Source organism: Artemia sp. Qi Xiang Cuo, chromosome 12 (genome assembly GCF_049724085.1).
Source record: "Artemia sp. Qi Xiang Cuo chromosome 12, ASM4972408v1, whole genome shotgun sequence".
In the NCBI taxonomy this organism is placed as follows: Eukaryota; Metazoa; Arthropoda; class Branchiopoda; order Anostraca; family Artemiidae; genus Artemia; species Artemia sp. Qi Xiang Cuo.
This window is the reverse complement of record NC_142805.1, coordinates 66,480,285-66,500,920: the sequence shown is the minus strand read 5'-3', so window position 1 is coordinate 66,500,920 and position 20,636 is coordinate 66,480,285. Positions and strand designations below refer to the sequence as shown.

The 20,636-nt window shown below is 33.9% G+C and overlaps 1 protein-coding gene across 1 annotated transcript in view; it reads right to left on the bottom strand.

Moving 5' to 3' along the window:
- Nucleotides 1-524: 524 nt before the first annotated feature.
- Nucleotides 525-20,636, bottom strand: part of LOC148946416 (mitochondrial fission regulator 2-like) — a 55,937-nt gene continuing 35,825 nt past the window's right edge. The window contains exons 6-8 of the mRNA XM_089098449.1: nucleotides 14,815-14,920; nucleotides 12,279-12,473; nucleotides 525-7,841 (exon numbers count right to left, since the gene is read on the bottom strand). Of these exons, the coding sequence (XP_088954575.1) occupies nucleotides 7,773-7,841; nucleotides 12,279-12,473; nucleotides 14,815-14,920 (370 nt within the window). The 3' untranslated portion in view covers nucleotides 525-7,772. The remainder of the gene's footprint in view (nucleotides 7,842-12,278; nucleotides 12,474-14,814; nucleotides 14,921-20,636) is intronic.

Here is a 20,636-nt window from a genome sequence, read left to right as displayed (position 1 = left end):
ATAATGTAAATAAGAAAATTCATTTTATGGAAACTTAGGATGGACAGGCAAAGAAATTGAATGACATGAGCATGGTTCCCACCGGTGAAAAAAATCACTAGATTTCTTGATTTTCTGGTTGATGTAGTGATTTTTTTCAATAACCTAATGATTTATGTGCTTTGTGTTGATTTAGTATTTAGTATTTTTTGTTTAGGCAATACAAAAAATCACTAGAAATAGTGATAAATCACTACGGGTGGAACCCTGAACATGAGGTCATCCACATTTCGAATAGGACAGCATATATATATATATATATATATATATATATATATATATATATATATATATATATATATATATATATATATATATATATATATATATATATATATATATATATATATATATATATATATATATATATATATATATATTTACGATCAACACGTGTTTTATGCCATTCTCAAGAAACATTTTTCTTCCCCTCAATCACCTGGAAATTAAATTTCAGCAACATACACAAATCACAAAAGTAAAACCGCAACTGATTTATTAAAAAGCACATAATAACATACACTAAGAAATCAAATCATCACAAAAGATAAAAAATAAAATTTTGCCTACTATTCATTACAAATTTTGATGACAGTCAAGATATTACAGGAACCATAAGATCAACCATCTCCACTTTCTTAGCATTATATTGCTTAATGAACTCTTATAGACACTATTAGACTAGCTACATAATATATAGGCACTTAGTAAAAAAGAGCACATACCATTCACGGAAGAACCTTATTTATCAGTTCCGAATAACTGATGAAGTCAAGCTTGAAAACAGTTTTTTTCTTTTTGATACTACTAGAGAGGTTTAATGAATATCTTTCTTTAGTAAATATGAACTAATGCTGGAATAAAACTTTTTGAAAAAACCTAGTCATCTTCATTTATTCTTTTATTTGTGATTTCAAAATTGTGCTTTTAAAAACTAAAAACCTCTTGATTATATTAATTTACTATTAGGGGCAGTGTTGTCGTCAATTTACCTCTTACAAGTCGCTACCTTATTTTGAGACTAGCGTAATTCTTGCAAATTACAGCTTCAGCATTTCAGTGAGGATATTTTTTAAATGGAACCCCATTTTCCCCTCCTGGCGCTTTTGATATTTTAGAAGAGTGCTTAAGTAATCTCCGAACAATTTGGGTATGTATTCGGGTAGTGCTGCACTTTTCGGGGAGAGCTAAAAAAACGCATATTTTCATTCAGGAATGTAATAGGGGGAGGAGAAAATTCTCCTGGATTTTTCTTACCCTTTCTAGATAGTGAAAAATACCTTTTTTCGCATTTTTAGTGAACAAACATCAAAATTACCCTCCCTTTCATTTGATTTTGAAAAATAATTTTTTTTGGTATCTTAATAAAAAAAAAAAACAATTGGAAAAAATGTTCGTTGCGTCCCTGTTTTAATTTTTTTTGTTCAATTTTGCTTGACAAACAGGCAAAGTCTCGTCGAAAATTTGGGGAGAGGGCGGTCAGAAAAAAGAGCGACTATTGTTTTTATACCCACCATAACCATTTTCAGTCCATTTCCATTTGGACTGTTTATTCATAAATACATTCAGCTAAAAGCCTTAGGGAATAAAATGATTCATTTAGGGGACAGAAGCCAACAATAGTGAAAAATGCGTGTTTTTAGACCCAAGCATCTAATTTTTCTGTTAAAAAGAAAAAAAAATATCAAGGAATTCCCTTGATCCTACAACTGTGTATAGTTAGGCTGTGGCAACCTGTGATGTGTTAAACAATAGATATTTGGACAAGTTGTATTTAAAGCCAACCCCCTCAAAATAAATAGTTTCTATCAACTGGTCCAACCGCCTTTCTAATCTATTTGCTTCTCGAAAAATTTTAAAGCTGAGGCACAAATTTTAGGGGGGGGGGGAGGCTGTACCCATATAAATTATTTTGTCCCCTCAGATCTTGAAACATACATATTTTGGGGTATTTTTAACTGAAAATTGCCTCTTTAGGTATTTTTATTTAAAAAAAAAACGACAAATTTACCCCCCTAGATATTAGAAATACATTTTACCCTTTCCCCGCCTAATTCTTCAAGAATTGACGCTACTGTTTAAAAGAGTTTTTTTTTCCAAAATGGACAGACAATCTCTTTGACACTTATACAATTAGTTGTAGAAGAGATCTTTTGATGTCCATTTTTCAGTGTACCTTTAATGCCAAACAAATATACAATTCACAAGCTATAGTAGAATATATCATTTGCCTTTCATTAGGATATTATCTTCTTTTATTTTTTTTTTACTATTTGATGATATTTTCGGTTTCCCACATCTGAGTAGCCTCCTTTGTACCTCTTCTACTCAACGTTATTGCATTCATTTTTTTTTTTTGAATTTGTGTTATTTTTACTTTGTAAGTATTAAACAATATTTATCTTAAAACAATTCGTATTTTTCAATTTTTTCCGCTCTCCTGTGTAGTAGGCCTATGCTTTAAATTTAGGTGAGCTAGGTCTTCTAGCTCACTGATACGACGTAATCATATAAAATATACCTGAAACACTTTTCAGAAATTTTGTGTGTAAAATACTGGTTAAACTGAGTTTCAAATCCAAATAGACACAAAAATATTTGAAATATCCTACTTTATTGCTCCCATGGTGGCAAAATTAAGAATATATTTCCCAATTTTAGTCAAAATCATTAAATAAAACTGAACTGCGGCAATGCATGCACGATTCTGATGTACACATCACGGTATGCCTATGGAAAACCTATTTTTTTTGCCGAGTAGCAACTGAACTAGGCCGTGACGACATGGCTTAGAGTCTTTAGACGCGGTATCAAATGTGTTTCATGTTTGGAAAAAGTAGACGGTACAGTCTACAGTGATTAAGGGAGACAGCAAAGACTTTTTTTTTCACTTTTTCTATCAGTCTAGAAAATGAATAATAGGGAGAGAGAAGTTCATCAGAGTAATGATTTAGCAGAAAATAAAAACAAAATAAAAACATGTTTTTCTAAAATAAAAACATGTTTTTCTAAAGTGTCTCTTTAAAAAAATGGGAAACATTAAGGTTTATGTTCGTTCTGCTAATTTCAGCATTAATTATAATATTTTAATATAATAAGTGTCAATAAAATTACGTTAATTTTGTAATTTTTTCTCTAGTCCTGTAGTTTTAAAGTTTCAACATAAGATGCCAATCATTTCTCGAATTACATTGGTATCCTTTCTGTGATTAGTTAAAGCTGTAGGCTAGTCACAAAATGATATATTTCAAAGGGGGCATAAACATTAAAAGGTATTTCTTTTGGAGGCAGCTTTCACCAAAATCGGTGACATGGTAAATATGACAACTAAATAAGGTAACTTCAACAAAATCAACATATGCAATTTCCCACACTACGACCACAATACATTTTAGATTCTTAATACAAATTTTGACCCTTGATGACGACTATAATAACACACTCAGCAGCGTTGCCAACGCTTTGAAATAAACTGTAACAGTTTTCCAACTAAAATTGCACGACGAGAGACTAATTTATACTATCTGAACAGTGGGTTAAAATTTGCCGCAACAAGAAGAAAATTTCCATAAAATTTGAACAGATATCCAAGTCACAAAGGATCAAGTAAAATCCAAATGTACTGAACAATTTGTATTGTACCAACAAATTTTTCCAATCGAATTGTATAAGGATCTCTAAATAGTACCAAAAACGGTGTGATTGTATCGCGTTGGCAACGCTGATGCTCAGCGTAAAAGATGAATGTTTTACAAATTAAAAATTTTACCTATTTAAGCCCCCATAAGGTTATCAGCCCTCTAAATAGAAAAGCGGTAATACACTTGGACAAGATCCAAATACTACTAACAACTTATCTAAGTAAACACAATAGATAACTTAATTAATATGTTGATTACCCGTATTTGGAGTCGCTGAGATTTATGATACCCTCAATATTTAGCATGTTTTGATACGCATAACAACAGAAAAACTAAATAAAATAGTTTTACAAGTGGCTCAGTAGTATTGCTTGTACAACGTATTTACAGCAGCATGTTTTATTTTTGAACTCTTTTGGATTAATTTTCCCGGTTCAACATTTTTGGCGATTGGAATTTAGCTATATGGCCACCCAACCACTTTGTCTAACTACCAGGTTTAGATTTGTCCTTTGGGCTGTGTTAGCTTTAATAGCCTCTTTTCATCAACAACAACTGCTACTATAAACAAGTCACCACCTGAGGCCACACAGCAATACAAAACTGAATTTGTGAATTTGAATTTGTTGACTATATTTACCTTAGGATTGCAACTCCTAAAGAAGGCCTTGCAACGGGCAGGTATGAGCCAAAGCCCCCCCCCACCAAGTTTCTAGGCATGGGTATATCTACGGCTACAACCTGATAGAATTAATATTTTATGGTCTCATTAGCTTTGAACTATCATTATATGACGTTTTAAAAAAGTCTTATAGAAGTTATAATCTGAAACTGAATTTTCATAAAGCTGGTTCTTTACTACTTAGGCGTTTCTGTCAGGAGATGACTATAAAATATTACAATTAGTCACATTTTCAGAAAAACAAAAGTGCATTTATGGTTTATTGAGAAGCATAGCTTTTCTCAACAAAAATTCTAAAAAGCCATAAGGAAAATCTTAAGGCATACAGAATATATATTTCAAATTCAAATAGGAATCATATATTTGTTACCTACTTGATGATATAGGTCTTGAATTTTTTTTTAAACTAGGGCTTTAATGCAGGCCTTCAGTGTTCATTATGCATCTGAGAAATTCAAGCCCCTCCTCTTTTTATGAATATAAACATAAAAAAAGAATTGAAATGGGACTACCAACAATGTTCACGTATAAAATTAAACGTACATCCTTACAAAGAACAAGAGGTAATGCATATATGAATCACCTAAAAAATAAAACAGAATTCTTGTACAGGATGTAAGAGAAGCAGTTTTTTCACATTATTGCAGAATGTCACGTTTGAATGCCAAAAATGTGCAACAAAACCTAACAATTTTCAGATAATAATAGCAAGTCTTATTATGCGAACGTAAACGGTCGATCCAGATATAGAAGAAGTTGAACTACTTGTTCCCCCCTCTACGGATAACAAATTTAAAGTTTAACAGATTTTTTTTTCTTTTAACAAAAAGCCGCTAAATCTGTTTACTTGTAAGGATCCTGAAAAGGCAAAAAGACCGACTGTCAAAGAAGACAGTGGTGTTAAGTTGAAATGCATGAAGAAATCCACAATTTTGAAGAGGATGCGGGTAATGATTGCTCAGAGAAAACAAAGAATGGTATGAAATTGAGGTGGGTCTGGAAAAATCTTTAATTTGAAAAGATGAATTATGTGATTTAGTGTCAGTGTTTTCCATTAATGCGCGAGCAAGCAATAGAGAAAATAGTCACGTCAAATGGAGGGAAGGCCTAACCGGCTGAATGGAAAAGGTGGCGAAAATCTATAGAGAGAGATGAAACAAAGTCTTGGAGAGGGCAAAGATATGGGGAACTATACTAGATTATTTTAGGGGGTTGTATTAATTGCCTGACTCGAGGAAATTGGGCAAAAGGAAATGTTGCAGGTAAGTTGAAATACGAAATTGAGGTGAGCTTAGAAATAATTTTTTAAGTTGAAAAGTGTTATTTTGTGCAAATGATAGAGAGAAACTGTAAAAATTGGAAATAAAAACTTTGCCTAAATTATTCTAGAGTGTATTGATATGTAAGATGTGGTAAAGATACGGGTTTTCCCTTTGATCAATTGGGGGTAGTAATGAGTAAACTGAGAGGAGGGAACGTAAATTGAGCCTCATTTATTTTTGATAAAAAAAAAAGGATTTTAAACAAGATAAACTATTTTTGGTATTTGTGTATTAGTTGAAAGAATTACGTTTATTTTAGATATCAGATAACCGTTTCATAGCTACAAAGGTGACACAATGCATTGTACTTATATAACTTGGGCTATATATTTGTATATTAGAGGGGGCGGGGTTAGGGGCACTGTCCAAATACTTTACCAACACACCCACCCCCTCCCCATTATATGCAAATATATAACCAAAATTTTATTATTATATAAACAAAAGGTTATATCAAGGTTATATTTTATTAGGATTAACCTAACTTCACATCTCGAGTGTGTACTGGCTAATACACAAGTACCCTATTTTTTGTAAACGGATACATCTTTTTCTGGTATGGAATGAAATTTCCCATCAACGTTAAGATAAAAAATCAAGAAGAAAACACAAACATGAAAACCCTTTCCCCTTTATGAAAACTTAAAAGCAATCATTTTCGTGGATTTGGTTTTTTTTTCTTAACTTTAGAAGAAAAATTGGCACAAATTTATAAACAACATGCACGTTGAAATTCACGAATCATGTTAAAATTCTAAGTACATTACTAAAATAGCATTTAAAATGAAATTAATAAAACCAATAAATTACGCATTATTAATTTTTCCAAGTAACTGAAAGATTATATGAAAAGAAGAAAATTTTAAGATTAAGTCACAATAATAAAATTATTCCAAAAGCCATATATACTTATATATATCTTTTTCTATGTCACTAGGCCATAATTCGAGATTGAATCATCATTTATTAAGGCATTCAAGAATAGAGTACAAGTTTTTAAGGTTTTGGACTTGATTAATGCGTCACTAACAAGTTTTCACATTTCGTTTACATTGCTCCTGCACGAGTTGCAATATATGAAAAATAAAATTGCTTTCTTAGAGTACCTTATTTTCATATGGTAAGCATGGTATTAAATTCAAAATGATTTATTTGTGTGAAATTTTAGTTATTTGTCACGAATTTACTGAGCTACAAGAGAAAAAAAATATAACAATGTGTGAGTAAATATTTGGATAGTATAGATGCTTCATGGAACTCGTTGAGTAAATTAAAAAAATTTAAATATACTTAAATATGCAAGCAAATCATAAAATTCAAAATCAAACTTGGTAGGAATAACTTCTGAAGTGCTAAGTTATAAACAAATAATAAGAATAATGATATATCGATTAAAATTCTTTACAGAAATTCTACTGCGGAAGTTGAACCTCAGGCCGGGGTAAAAATTGAACTAGAATGAAGTTGATTAAAAAGAAAAGAGAAAAATAAATGCACAAACACGTGCTTAAATATTAATGTCAATAGTCAAAGAGGACGTGCATCTAAAATACAGTTATCAGGGACAGGAGCGGAAAGTCAAGGGGGGTTGGAGCCCCCTCAAGAGGCGAAAAATTCCATTTAAAATGACCGCATTTTCCTCCCAAGCCAAAAATCTAGGTAAAACCCTTGCATGGATCCAAGATAAAAACAATTTTCTGACTACTTCTAATTTCGTCCTTGAACTATAGATTATTGAAAATTACTTGGGATGAAAAGTAAATAAAAGTAGCCCTCCCCAAAGTAACAAGGAATCAATATTGAGAATGCATTATTATAATTGATATCTTTCAGATATCTTGAGGTGCCAGGTAGCTAACTGTTTTGGGGTCCACATTCGTTGCCCCCACCCTTAGCTGTAATAGAGCTTATATTTGGCAAATAAGAACGCAAAAATAACATACAATTTAAATGAAACGGAACAAAATGGCCTGGAATATCACTGAAGTAAAAATGCAACGAGAATAAAAAAATACACACTAATTCGTATTGCTAATAATTAAACTAACCATCAACTGGTTGTAATTGAACTAATTATCCACTTGGAAATTAGCGATTAGTTTCATTTTCTGCTACTTTTCGCAAATTTGACGTTTTTCTCAGAAGATGTTGTCCAAACTATAAGTAGACAAACAAAATTAGACTCATATAAATGTCGAGTATTCTCGATATAAATGTATTCTATAAAATGTATTCGATACAAAAGAATTCTCATATAAATGTCGAGTATTCTCGATATAAATGTATTCTATAAAATGTATCTATAAATGTATTCGATATAAAAGAATTTTCATATAAATGTCGAGTATTCTCGATATAAATGTATTCTATAAAATGTATCTATAAATGTATTCGATATAAAAGTATCCTCATATAAATGTCGAGTATTTTACTACTACAACGTCTACACTGTGTGAGATAACACGATTCAAAGAGCATAATAAGACATGAATGTATTACTCCCATTAAAACATGAATGTATTTTACTCCCGCAACGTCAACGTTATGTGAAATAATAATCAAAGAACACAGGAAGAACAACAAGAAAAGAAAGACAAAAGAAAATAAGGTGGCAACCGATTATGAAAAATAAAAAAAAATAAATCCAATTTCAGCTTTAATTTAAATAAATTTTAAACTTATTTAAGTTTGAAAATTTTTCAATTTAAGTTTGAAGCCCAACAGAGCATGAACTGAAACTATCCTCAATCACAGCCCCGTGTAGTGAATAATGAGACTAGAGCTTTTCTAGTCTCGAATGATTTTCAAGTATTCTCTCACCACAATAAGCAACGTCCCCATCTGCATCCCTAATCAGAGTTGCCTTTTCACCCTCTTCAACTACACTGGTGCAATTTTTCTCTTGGTGCATATTGGTGCAAATGGTCAGGTTAGAAGGCAGCTAAAAAAACAAAAACAGTCTTTACTTTGGTCACTTGAATCTGAGATTCCTCTCTCCCTAGTGCCATCTAGCTTCAGTCAACACAATTTCCCACGAAACGTATTTAGTGACTATAGGAATAGCAAGATCACTTATCCGTGGCCAAGATTATTTATCCGTGGCCGTGCGGTATTTAGTTCAGTTTACGTGCCATATGACGAGAAACCACCACCAAAGAAAGTGGGTCCAGCTTTACTAATAATAATACTATCCGACAAGCTCGAATTACTTATTCTTAGCGTTTCACGAGAAATACAGGAAAATACAGGATACGTGACGTTATACGTCAACAAACAATTTCATCGTTTCAAAAATGGTAAAAAAAAAATATATGAAATTATATGCAGAGAACAAAAGGAGACCGAAATTTTTGTGGCAAACCTTGAGGGATGTGTGAATAAGCTACAATTACAATAGAGTACACCTGACCATTGTTGTGATTCACTTGTTGTTCATAGGCGTTTCAGCAAGCACGTGTAATTCCTTATTATCTCTTGTAGACTATAGTCGGGGAAGTTAGGGGTAGCTGGATAAGGAATATTCAAATGCACTCATCATTTTGGAAGCTGAACAATTTGACAAGAATGATTAAATTCATAACTAAATTGAGAGTTCTCTTTAATAAATAAACACTACAAAAAAAGTTGAATGAGGCTATCAAAATACAACGGAGTGATAAAAGACTTTTCCTGTTTATCTATTTTTGTCATGGAAAAAATTGACGGTGAAGCCACAAATAAAATATTAGTAAGAGTAAATATAATAAATAATACTAAAAGAATGTATTTATTTATATACCAAGTAAACAAAACAAGTATTGTTTTAAGCTTATTACCATAGAGGAAAAGAGAGATTCCGTGACAAAACGTGCTTGAATTTTTACATCCGTGACATATTTTCGTACGCCAGTCATCTCATTCCTTGTTTCAGCAAAGAGAGAAATTTTACGCCGTTAAAAAGAACGGAAAGTTAAACTCCACTTGATTGGTTCTGCTGTGTGAAATTCTAAGCCAATTAGAAGAACAACAAAATTTTTAGTCACATTACGTTTCAAAAGTAATTCTCTGTAATATTACTCGTGGCTTAACTTTATTTGGTGCTAGAAAAATAGTTCTCTGTTTAGGACGTGTATTTGCTGAAAGCCTACGTGGGGTTTTAGGAGACATCAGATGATAGCTTTGGTTACCTGTGATCAGAGCAATGTAATTAGGGTCTTGGAAAAATGTTATTTCTCCCAAAATATTGCATATAAATGCTAGATCTTTGTAGACATTTTGAGTGCATTCAAAACCAGTACAAGTTTAACTGTCAAAGTGGCAGGAGGGATTAAAATATTTGTCTGAGGTAGGGAGTCAATTACCAAGAAACAAAGCAAAGTTAAGTCAAGATCGATATATAATCTGAATGGGGTTTTTGACACACCTTGTGACAGGGATGTACGCAGGTTGGTGAGGAGAGAGGGGGGGGGGGAGGGGTAAAATTCCAAATTGCACTTTCTATGCAATTTTTTTCGTTATTAACCACTTCCCCGACTAAAAGTAAAATATTCAAATAAAAAATTTAAAATGCTCTGAATGGGGCTCATTGACTTTTTGATATACAGTTTAAATATTACATAATAGATCATAATATGAATGAAAGAGAAAAAAGGAGAGAGAACTTCTTTTTTGCTTAACTTAAACTGAAGTTGATAAGCACAAATGCAAATGATAAAAATATGCCATACCTCAACGACCTCCAATTACGTTTCGGTAACTATTAAGTTGAAAGATAGATTAGAGATACAGTAAATAAATAATTAAACCTATATTAATTAGATGGTTTAAAGGGAAAACACAAAGGGAAAAACAAAGAGAGTTACTTTATTAGCTTTATTTTTAACAAGATACTAGTACATCCAAAATTTAACTGCACCCAAAACCATTTAAAGAATATAGCTTTAAATAGAGACGCAGGTGATTTTGGTTTGAACTCTATTTATGATAATTTATTGAAATAAGAAAAACTAAGGTTCATTTCACCCAAGGCGTTTAACCTTTGTCCAACTGTTAGGTCAGATAATACTATAGGACCGGAACCTGGAAGGTCAAGGAGATTTGCTTCTCTGTTTGTGCAATTCACTCTACGATAGTCCTTTCATCTCGATTACCACCAAATAGGTTGACTTTGTTTTGCCTGATCTCGTCCAGGAAGTGAGGCCCTTCAAGGTTTGATTTTATATCTTCTGAGAATGGAGAACATTGGAAATATCTAGTTTTTAGTCTTATTATAAATTTTATTTTTATCTGTTCATGTCCAAAATTTGAAATAAAATTTTAAAATTAAAAAGAATAATTTATTTTATTGTCCATCCTTATTTCTGAAAAATGAGCATTGTGCCAAATAGGGAAATAACAAATACTAATGTTACGTATTTTCCTCCACAAGGATAACGGGCGTTTACACGCGACTGGAAAAGCTGACTGAGAGGTTTTCGACAATCCACTGCAAAAATAAGTCTATCCGAAAGGAGTATTAGGAACTTTTTGAGTATCTTATTTAGCGAATGCTCATTTAACACTTGCTTCGAAGAAGAAGATGATACATTAAATGCATTATTTCTTTTTTCTTACGATTATAATATTAGCTTTTAAACTTATTTCTGAGAAAACGCGTATTCTGCCAAATATAGAATAACAGGGACTGATGTGAGGTATTTTCCTACCTGCTGATAGGTAAGGCGTCTAAAAAAGACTGGTAACACAATTACAACACTAAGAAAATCTGATTGAGAGGTTTGCAACGATCCAGTGTGAGGATTAACGGTGTGAGGGGCATTTGGAACATTTTGAACATCTTACAACAAATGCTCACTTAAACCCTTGCTTCGAAGAAGAAGATGATATATTAAATTGATAAATTCTTCTTTTGTAAGACTCCAATACTAGTTTTTAGGCTTAATCTTTTTTTTCTAATACTTTTTTTGGTAATTTTTTTTTTCTCTAATATTTTGACTCTTCGGCAGCGTTCACTGGCATACGTCCATGCTCCAATGTGCATTTCTGGATAGGCACGTATTAACTTCTTAGACATATATGTCAATGCATAGGCGTAGGTGAGCGCCACTTTTAAGTAAACATAATAATTATGATAAATAATAATAATAAATAATTTTGTCATAAATAAATTTTGTCATAATAATAACTTGGTCATAATAATAAATAACAAAATAATAATTTTGTCAATGCATAGACAAAAATGCCTCTTGATGTTTGACACCAAATTATAGATCCTAGAGCTAAAAGCCTGCTTACGCATTTTTTCGGCCAAGCATCGAATTTTTGGGTGAATGAGACTTGTCTGGACTTATTTTTAGACCAAACACAATTTTAGGCTCACAAGTCGAGCTGGACGGAAGTGTGGATATGATTTTGTACTAACTTGTTCATAAGAGTTTGAAATACATTTCAAGTGCTATAACATCTTTCTACAATATGGTTAATTTAAATAAATATTTTGAATTCACTTTTTTTCTGGATTTACACACGTTTTATTCATTCTGAAAAGTGTTATTTATGTAGCTTTAGAAAATATAAGAACAAACAATTAGATCAAATTAGGAATGAGTTCTTTACCGGTGGAGGTGACGAAGGAGACTCGTTTGACTTGTCTGGCACTTTCAGTTCCCTTTTTACAGATCTCTTTAAACCCGATGAACCTAAACTAAACGATGTAACAACCATGGACGCCCGTCTTTGGGGCTTTGAAGATTCGTCAGGAGAATCGAAACCAGAATCATTTTCCAACTTTGCCCGGTCAGGTGAATCCATCTAAAAAATACAAATAGTATTCAAGAGGAAATTTCATGCTTTTACTAGAATTAATACGTATTGACCAGGACAGTAAATCTTTGACAATTAGGAAATATAGGCAATTCGATTTTTAAAGAAAAAACCTCCAAATACAGTTATACAACTTTTGGTAGTAGCGGCGGTCAAGTTAAAAAAGAAAGAAAGAAGCATGGATGAAAAAACAGGAAAACATTAGCTGAAAATATATGGCATCAAATGGCTAAATCAGGTATAGCTTCCTTCTGAAAGTGTAGTTGTCACCAAGGATTCATGAATTGTTAATGTTAGAACTTTGAAATGATCAAATGAAAAACTTAGAAAATCAAATTTTCGAGTATGAACAGATCTAAGATGGGTTCAGGGGGAAAGAAGGGGTTTTTACTTTGATGTTCTTGGCACTCTAACAATTAATATCTTGGAAAGATTTCGATAAGCTATGCTACTAGTCCATGACGCTGACGAATGCTAAAAATCAAACTCTAAAACGTCAAAAAGCAAATTATAAAATGTCAAAAAGTAAGAAAATCAAATCCAGTTAGCAAATGCTAACTAGAGAGGTTAGAACCATAAATCTTCAAAACTAAGAAAATCGAAGGTAAATAGTACCAATAAGGACTAAATAACAATTAAATAAGGTAATTATATTTTCAACCCTAGTGCAATTTCATGCTTGGTAGAATAAATATTCCTGAAAGCCTTTTTTGAAGGTCTCACTAAATAAAAACAAAAAGTTAAGGGTTCCGATGGACTTTACCATCAATTTTGATTTGATTTGAATTTGGACATTCGTTTCCATGCCATCTTGCACCTGTGTTCAAGGAGAGGTGTTTGGGATATTTAGCCCACTTTGGAAAAAAATAAAAATAAAAAATAGAGAACACAAATAAGATAAGAGGTCAAGAATTTCGCTTTTGATTGAAACTGACTAATATTATTCCCAGAAATTTAAAAAAGAGATTTACACATTGTCAAACATTGTTAGAAAATATTTCGAAAAAAGACAACCCAAGTCAGACTACGGATTTTTTTTTTTTTAAATGATTAAAACTTAAACGCTTCAATATTTTGGATTTTAAATGTGGAAATAAGATAGGGTTTATTTTGGCATGTTTTCTATCTAGGTATGTTTAAATACTTAGATTTCGAGCGGATTAAACAAAATTAAACTCCTTTTTCTACAGCAATTTTGTTAAAAACCGTTTAAAAAAAAAAAGAGTCAGTACATTTTATAGATTACCCAAAATACATTCTGCAGTTAAATTCAAAGTTTCGATCACTATAATCGGTGAGATTAAAAAGAAATTCAAATTGTAAACTGAAAAATTTATTACATGCATATAAACGGGGGCCAGGCCCCCCCCCCATGTAAAATTCCCACATGCGCAAAACCGAGCAATCACAGAAAAAGTACAATTAGGTAACTCGAAAAGTCGATCAGATGTTCTAAGGTTCTATGACACAGGCTGGTTTGTCTCAAATCACTTTCGACTTTAAATAAAACCTGGGGGAGTAATAAACGTGGGGGAGCCTAGTACCATGGTCTTTGTCGTTATTTACATAATAATGTAACATCAAGGACACGGTCCTGTCTTGATTTGCTAAAAATCATACACTATTACATTATTGTTACATAGCCTACCAGAAACACAGGACAGTTATCCTGATTTTATTTGATTTTCTTGCAACATGAATATTTGTCATTTTGATAATTACTGTGATTTATGTGATAATTACATTTTGATAATTACTGTGATAATTAATGTGATTTTTTTCTTGGTTTGTCGTTTGTTTTTTATTTCGTGTTTTCCTTTTTATTTATACTATTATGCTTATTTATATTTATATATCATTTTTATATGATTTGTTTTCCCACTCATAAAGGCTTCCAGACGTAAAGCAAAGGTGTACTTGTGAAAATTAATTTAGTCAATCAGTCAAAGATTAAGGCTCTGAAACAGAGGGGATGAATCAGCTTGCACAGTGGTACAAGGACTCAGTGCACTACACCCTTCCAATCGGACTAAATTCTGGATTATCAAGAAAGATTTCAATAATTTTTCATTTTATTATATTTAAAATTTTATTCATAGATTATTTATTAATTTTGCACTTTATTGATTCATTTTATATTTATCTTTTATTCTTTATAGTAGTAGTAGTAATAACAATATATTAAGAAAAAACAGAGACAAAATCAATCAGCAGCACATCAAAAGCGTGGCTTGCGAGGGTGTACTAAAAAAAAAAAAAAAAAAAAAAAAAAAAAAAAAAAAAAAAATCGTTCTCTGAAAGTTAATAAGAGAAACAAGTTAATTGTTACCTGTTGGTTAAACGACTGGAACCTCTTTGCCAGGGCCTTGGCCAGTATAGCACCATGGTCATTGGAATCAGTAGTTTTGTCCTTAACAGGAGTTCCATTTGGAGTCCTAGAATGAAAAAAATCAATGTTGCCAGACATACAGCCAAATTGTCGACAAAACTTTAACCTTTCAATTCCCCCCAAAATTTGCAGAATGGAAGGATTTATTTTCGCAATTTTTTCTCTATCTGCGTTTAAATACTGAGATTCTGAACAGTATTGCCAAAATAAAGTCGATTCATCTAAGCATTTTTGATCGAACATTACCCAAAAAAATACACATAAATTTTTGAAAACTACATTCTAGTACATTTTTTTCATAGATTGCTTCCATCTATTTTGAAATTAAATTAGAGGTTCTCATAGCCTTATGAGTGAAAACGTTAAAATAATGCAATATTTTTTTTTATCTTGATGCTAATAGAAAAATCAATGACGCAAGAGTGGACTTATATTGTACTAAATCTTTTGATATGTAAATGAAAAGATATAAAACCGTGTTTTGTGTTGATATTTGCTTATTTCAAGATATTGGAGAATCCAGGTTTTTTGGGGAGGGGAAAAAATGGCGAAACCCCGAAAAATTAAGGGATAGTGGAAGCACTCATTACATTACACAATATCATTTTTTTAGGAGCGAAGGAGGTTATGGAATTCGTCCAGAATGATGAAAACCATGTGTACTGACCACGTACCTTTGGACATGAGGTTTATCCTAACTAAATTCTCTAAGCAGGGTGGCCTCAACCTCATGATCCGGGTGAGAGCTCACCCTAGGATTGTCAATATCTAGGTAAAACCCGGCTCTAATGAGAATCAAGGCCTAGAGTTGGTAGGTTTGGGCTTACAACCCCACCCTCTACTCGGACCTGGCCAAACAACTACTGAAAGAAACAGGGTCGGGCTTGTTCCTGATGACAAGTCTAAGCAGTGTCTACTGTCATTCACTCCCGTCAAAAATAGAATCATTAATGCTCAACTCAGTCACAAGCAAGAAAAAATGCCGGTCCTTCTTTGCTATGTCCCAAAAACAAAGCCGACACCGAAACATAAGACACTTTCTACTTCACCCTGGCGAATGAACTATCTTGGATATCCTTGCACGATACTGTCATCATGCAGGGTATCCTCAATGCAACTGTGAGCGACAACCCCAACTTGTAAAGGCAAATCAAAGGACCAGTTACGCCATATTCTCTAAATGACAATGGGCTAAGGCTCCTAAAATTCTGCACTATGCATAATCTTGTGATTATGAACACTCTGTTCGCCAGGAAGGACATCCACAAATATACATGGTACAGCAATGACGGCCGCACGAAAAATGATCGACTGCATCATCGACTCACGGATCTGCAGGTTTTCAATTAGTAACTAAAGGGCGTACAGAGCGGCTGAGATGGATAACACCTAACTTCCCCTCAAAGTCACTAACATTCAATTAAGGCCCAAAGCCCAGCGCGAAGAACAAAGACCAGTCAAGATAGATGTCTCTCACCTCTGCGATCAGGAGACACAGTCCAAATACGCCAAGGATATCTCTATCCTCTTCGACGCACTCCTGTCATTTGAAAATTGTGAGGAAATATGGCTGTCATTCAAAAAGAATGTCCAGAGTAAGCGACAACAAATGTTGGACGGATAAGCTTGCTAATAAAGCATGTATTTAATTGGATACGCTTGAGGTCATTCGGCAGAGACGTAGTGCGAGGTAGCTGGGTGACACACCAACCTACAAAAGCCTGAATGGTGTTCATAACAAACTAATACAGCGAGACAAGAAGCTGTTTGTGGAAAGGAAAGCAAATCAGCTGGATGGTTCAGGATAGAAATGTGACGTTGACAACCTCTACAAGCTCCTTTGTCATCTCACAGGCTATAAAGCATCCTCGGTTGCATCTGTTGTCTCTGTAGATGGCCAGTTTCTTAGTGACGAAGTTGCCCAGTTCACTCGATGGAAAAACCAATTTTCAGATCTCCTCAATACTGAAGCTGTAACGCAAACTGATCAGGAACTCACCAGTCAAGCCGCCAGCACTTAGAAAGTGCTAAAAAAAATGGTACAGAAAATTGTTTCACGTCCGCAAGAGCCCACTCAGCAGTAAAATGCATGAAGAACAACAAAGCGCCAGATGTATGCACAATATCCACTGAGCTCTTAAGAATGCCGGGGCGGCTATGCTAATTTGGCTCCAGGTGCTGTTGTCTGCAGTGTAGCGCACAGAATGGGACTTCGAAGGACTGGCGAGCTGGCATAAGAGTCTGTTCTAACTACAGAGGCATAATACTTCTTTCAGGGCCTGGAAAGCTATTTTCCATGACCCAGTTAGATAGATGCACGAATATCGTCCGAAGAAAAAGGAGAGTCAAACAGGCCGAGTTTATGCCCTGGAGATCCACTGTCGAACAAACCATTGCCATGCGCCAGTTAATAGAGAAGACGAAAGAATTTGAGAGGAAAGCATATGCAGCCTTTGCAAACCTCAAGGCTGCGTTCAACTCGGTGGATCAAAACTCGCTCTGCCTGATACTTCAATCAACAGGACTACCTGACAAATACTGCAAGCTGCTTGAAAAGCTTTCCGAAGAGACAGAGCTGCGTCCAAGTCAACGACAAACGGAGCACGACATTCGGCATCAAAACCGGTGTCAGCCAGTGGCGTGTTTCCGTCCCAAAACTTTACAATTGTGAAACATACCATGTCATGACATGAACCACTAACCGACTGCTCTTCGGTCTGCAGTTTGGAGATTACTTTTTGACGGATGCCGACTTCGCAGATGATCTTACTTTCGCTACCAACTCAATGAGCCAACTGAATAACGCTCTGGCAGTCCTAAAAGAAGAGGCAGCAAAAGTGGGGCTGAAAATTAACTGAGTCAAAGCTACATGATAGGTGTCTGTCAGACGAAACAGATCCGTTGGATTGAGGGACTTTGGCGGGATGATTTTGTAAGCGATGCTATGCTTTTTGTGCTCACCTCCCAAATGCCGTTCTCCATCATTTCAACGCAACGTAATCCTGGGTAGTTCAAACACGTCCTACGTATACCTCAGCCTCGAATAGTCTACTATTTTAACCCAAAAGCTCATGAATGGTTCCACCCAAGAGGCAGAGACAGGACAAGGTGGAAGGACAGCCTCAATAAACTCGTGGTGATGAATATGATTGCTGTTAATGAAGCTCCACTCTTAGCAGAAGACCGGTCAGAGTTACAACGCTCTCTACACCAGGCTCAACGCGGCAGGAGTCTTAAGTAAAAAAAACAACAACTGAAAAATGTATTTCGAATTTTTCAGTTGTTAATGAGGACTAGCTGCTAGCACAAAGTAATGGGGGAAATGGTCCCCATTGATTCCCCCCCACTCCATAAATTTTGAAAAATCCATTTCTTGGTATATTCATGGAAAACAGAAAGAACAAAATTATCCCAATAGATACGAAAAAATAAATACCGATACATTTTAGTAAATTGAAACTACTACACCAACAAGGGTCTTTACTTCCGCCAATAGTCCAGTAAAATCTTCTCGGTTATTTCAGAAGCGTCTGAAGTCCTACATACCTTACCTTTCGGGGGAGGGGGGAATAGTAAAAATCTGCAAAGCTAATTCCACATTGGAGGGCCAAAGGCCTGAGCTGCTGACCTAATGATTCCTAAAATTCCAAATAGATTTCTAATAGTAATAGAAAACCCAGAAACCCAGCAATCCATATTTTGTGCACAATCATGTAAACTACACTTGTATAACGATAACAGCTGATCAAATCATTAGCACTGACCATAGAAGACCAGCGGTATTCGTCCCACACCTCTATTAAGAGTCAAATTTTAGGAATCATAACAGTACTTTGAAGGAACTGTAACAGATATAACACGGAACTATGCCCAGGAACTATAACGAATATAACTATATTTTTGCTAAGTAACTATAACGGAACTATAATGCTAATCTCCAATATACTTTAACCCCCTTATGAGGATAGTTATAATTTATCCTCCCCTGGGCTTGTAGCGCCTAATCTTAATCCTAATTACTTTGTTAAAAGATTATCCGAAATAGAACCGGAATAAACCTCCGCTCACTTCACTCATTAGCAGGTAACTCCAACCTTCGGCCCTCATCCTTGACAGGTTCAGTCTGTCGTTGCTTGTAGATAAATTCACTTCCTCCACTCTCTCCGGTAAGCGGACCAGGCCTTTGGCCCTCAATGTTGAATTAGCTTCGAAGATTTTTACTTCTTTTTCTTTTTGTTCTTCGTGCGTTTCAGTATTACGACAAAAAAAGTTTTTATGTGTTACCGGTCTCGTGATTTATATATATATATATATATATATATATATATATATATATATATATATATATATATATATAAATTTGATATTTGAACGCCTGTTATCATAACATCATATTTCGGTTATTTTTTCTTTTTTTTAGATTAAACTTTATTTAATTTATATTGCCCATATTTATTCTCATGGTTCCAAAATTATTCAGCATAAAATTTCATGTTTCTTGAAATGTTCAAGTGCAAATTCAATGTAATGAGGCAGAGATTAAAAGACACTTGATATTACATAGACTAGATAATAGCAAAACAGCTTCATCAGCTTTTTGGCAACATTCTCCGCTCACTATGCTCGCTATTGTTAGCAGCTCGGGCCTTTGGCCCTTGTAAATATAGCCTGACGTCACCTCCCTCCACTCGCTAGGGTCACTTGCACATTTTTGTCATGACACCACATCCCAATAGTTTTTAGTTCATAAATTTCGGATTTTTATAACTTAGTTTGAATTCTGATAGTTCCAAAATTTTTCCAGATCAATTTTCCCGTTTCTAGCTTGAATAGTGCAGCTGCAAATTCACTGGAAGGGCTGATATACAAAAACACGACTAATTTTACGCATAGATTTAATGCCTATATGACTCATACAAATGAGAAGGGAGAAATGACCTCATAGCCCGGGTCTCCACCAATATCCTAAATTTTACCGAATTACTTGGCATCTTATAAAAATTACCAAATAATTTTTTTCATCCCCCCCCTTCTCAAAAAAAAATTCACGCGTACGTGTCTGATATGACTCATACACACCCTTTTATGTAACAATGTACCCAATTTAGAATATTTCCCTAATCTTTATCTCCTTTTTTCGGAGAAGTTTTGAAAAAGCAAATTAAAAATAGAAGACCTTATTTATTATTCCTTTTTTCAAATAGTAAAAATTTGGATATTACGATGGTGAACTTGATTTCATTTAGCCAAATTGTTACTCTGACTTCATGAATTCCATTATTGTTTCTAGTTCAATTCCACACTTGTTGGGGTTTCACCACTTTTTTCTTTTTTCACATAAATGACCTATTTTCCTCTTCATAATTACGAGTCCTTAGATTTGCTCGTACATTTGCTTAGATTTGACTATAATATAATTTTCAAGTATAGGTCAAAGTCCCATTGCTAAGCAAGTAGTTTTGCAATAAGTAAAATAATTGAATAGTTTGATTGGCCCACGTCACACTGAGACACGCCAGTCACACTGTCACACTATTTTCCTCTTCATAATTACGAGTCCTTAGATTTGCTCGTACATTTGCTTAGATTTGACTATAATATAATTTTCAAGTATAGGTCAAAGTCCCATTGCTAAGCAAGTAGTTTTGCAATAAGTAAAATAATTGAATAGTTTGATTGGCCCACGTCACACTGAGACACGCCAGTCACACTGTCACACTGGCCATACGTTATAGACCATGGTTGTTCTGCAGTAGAGACGT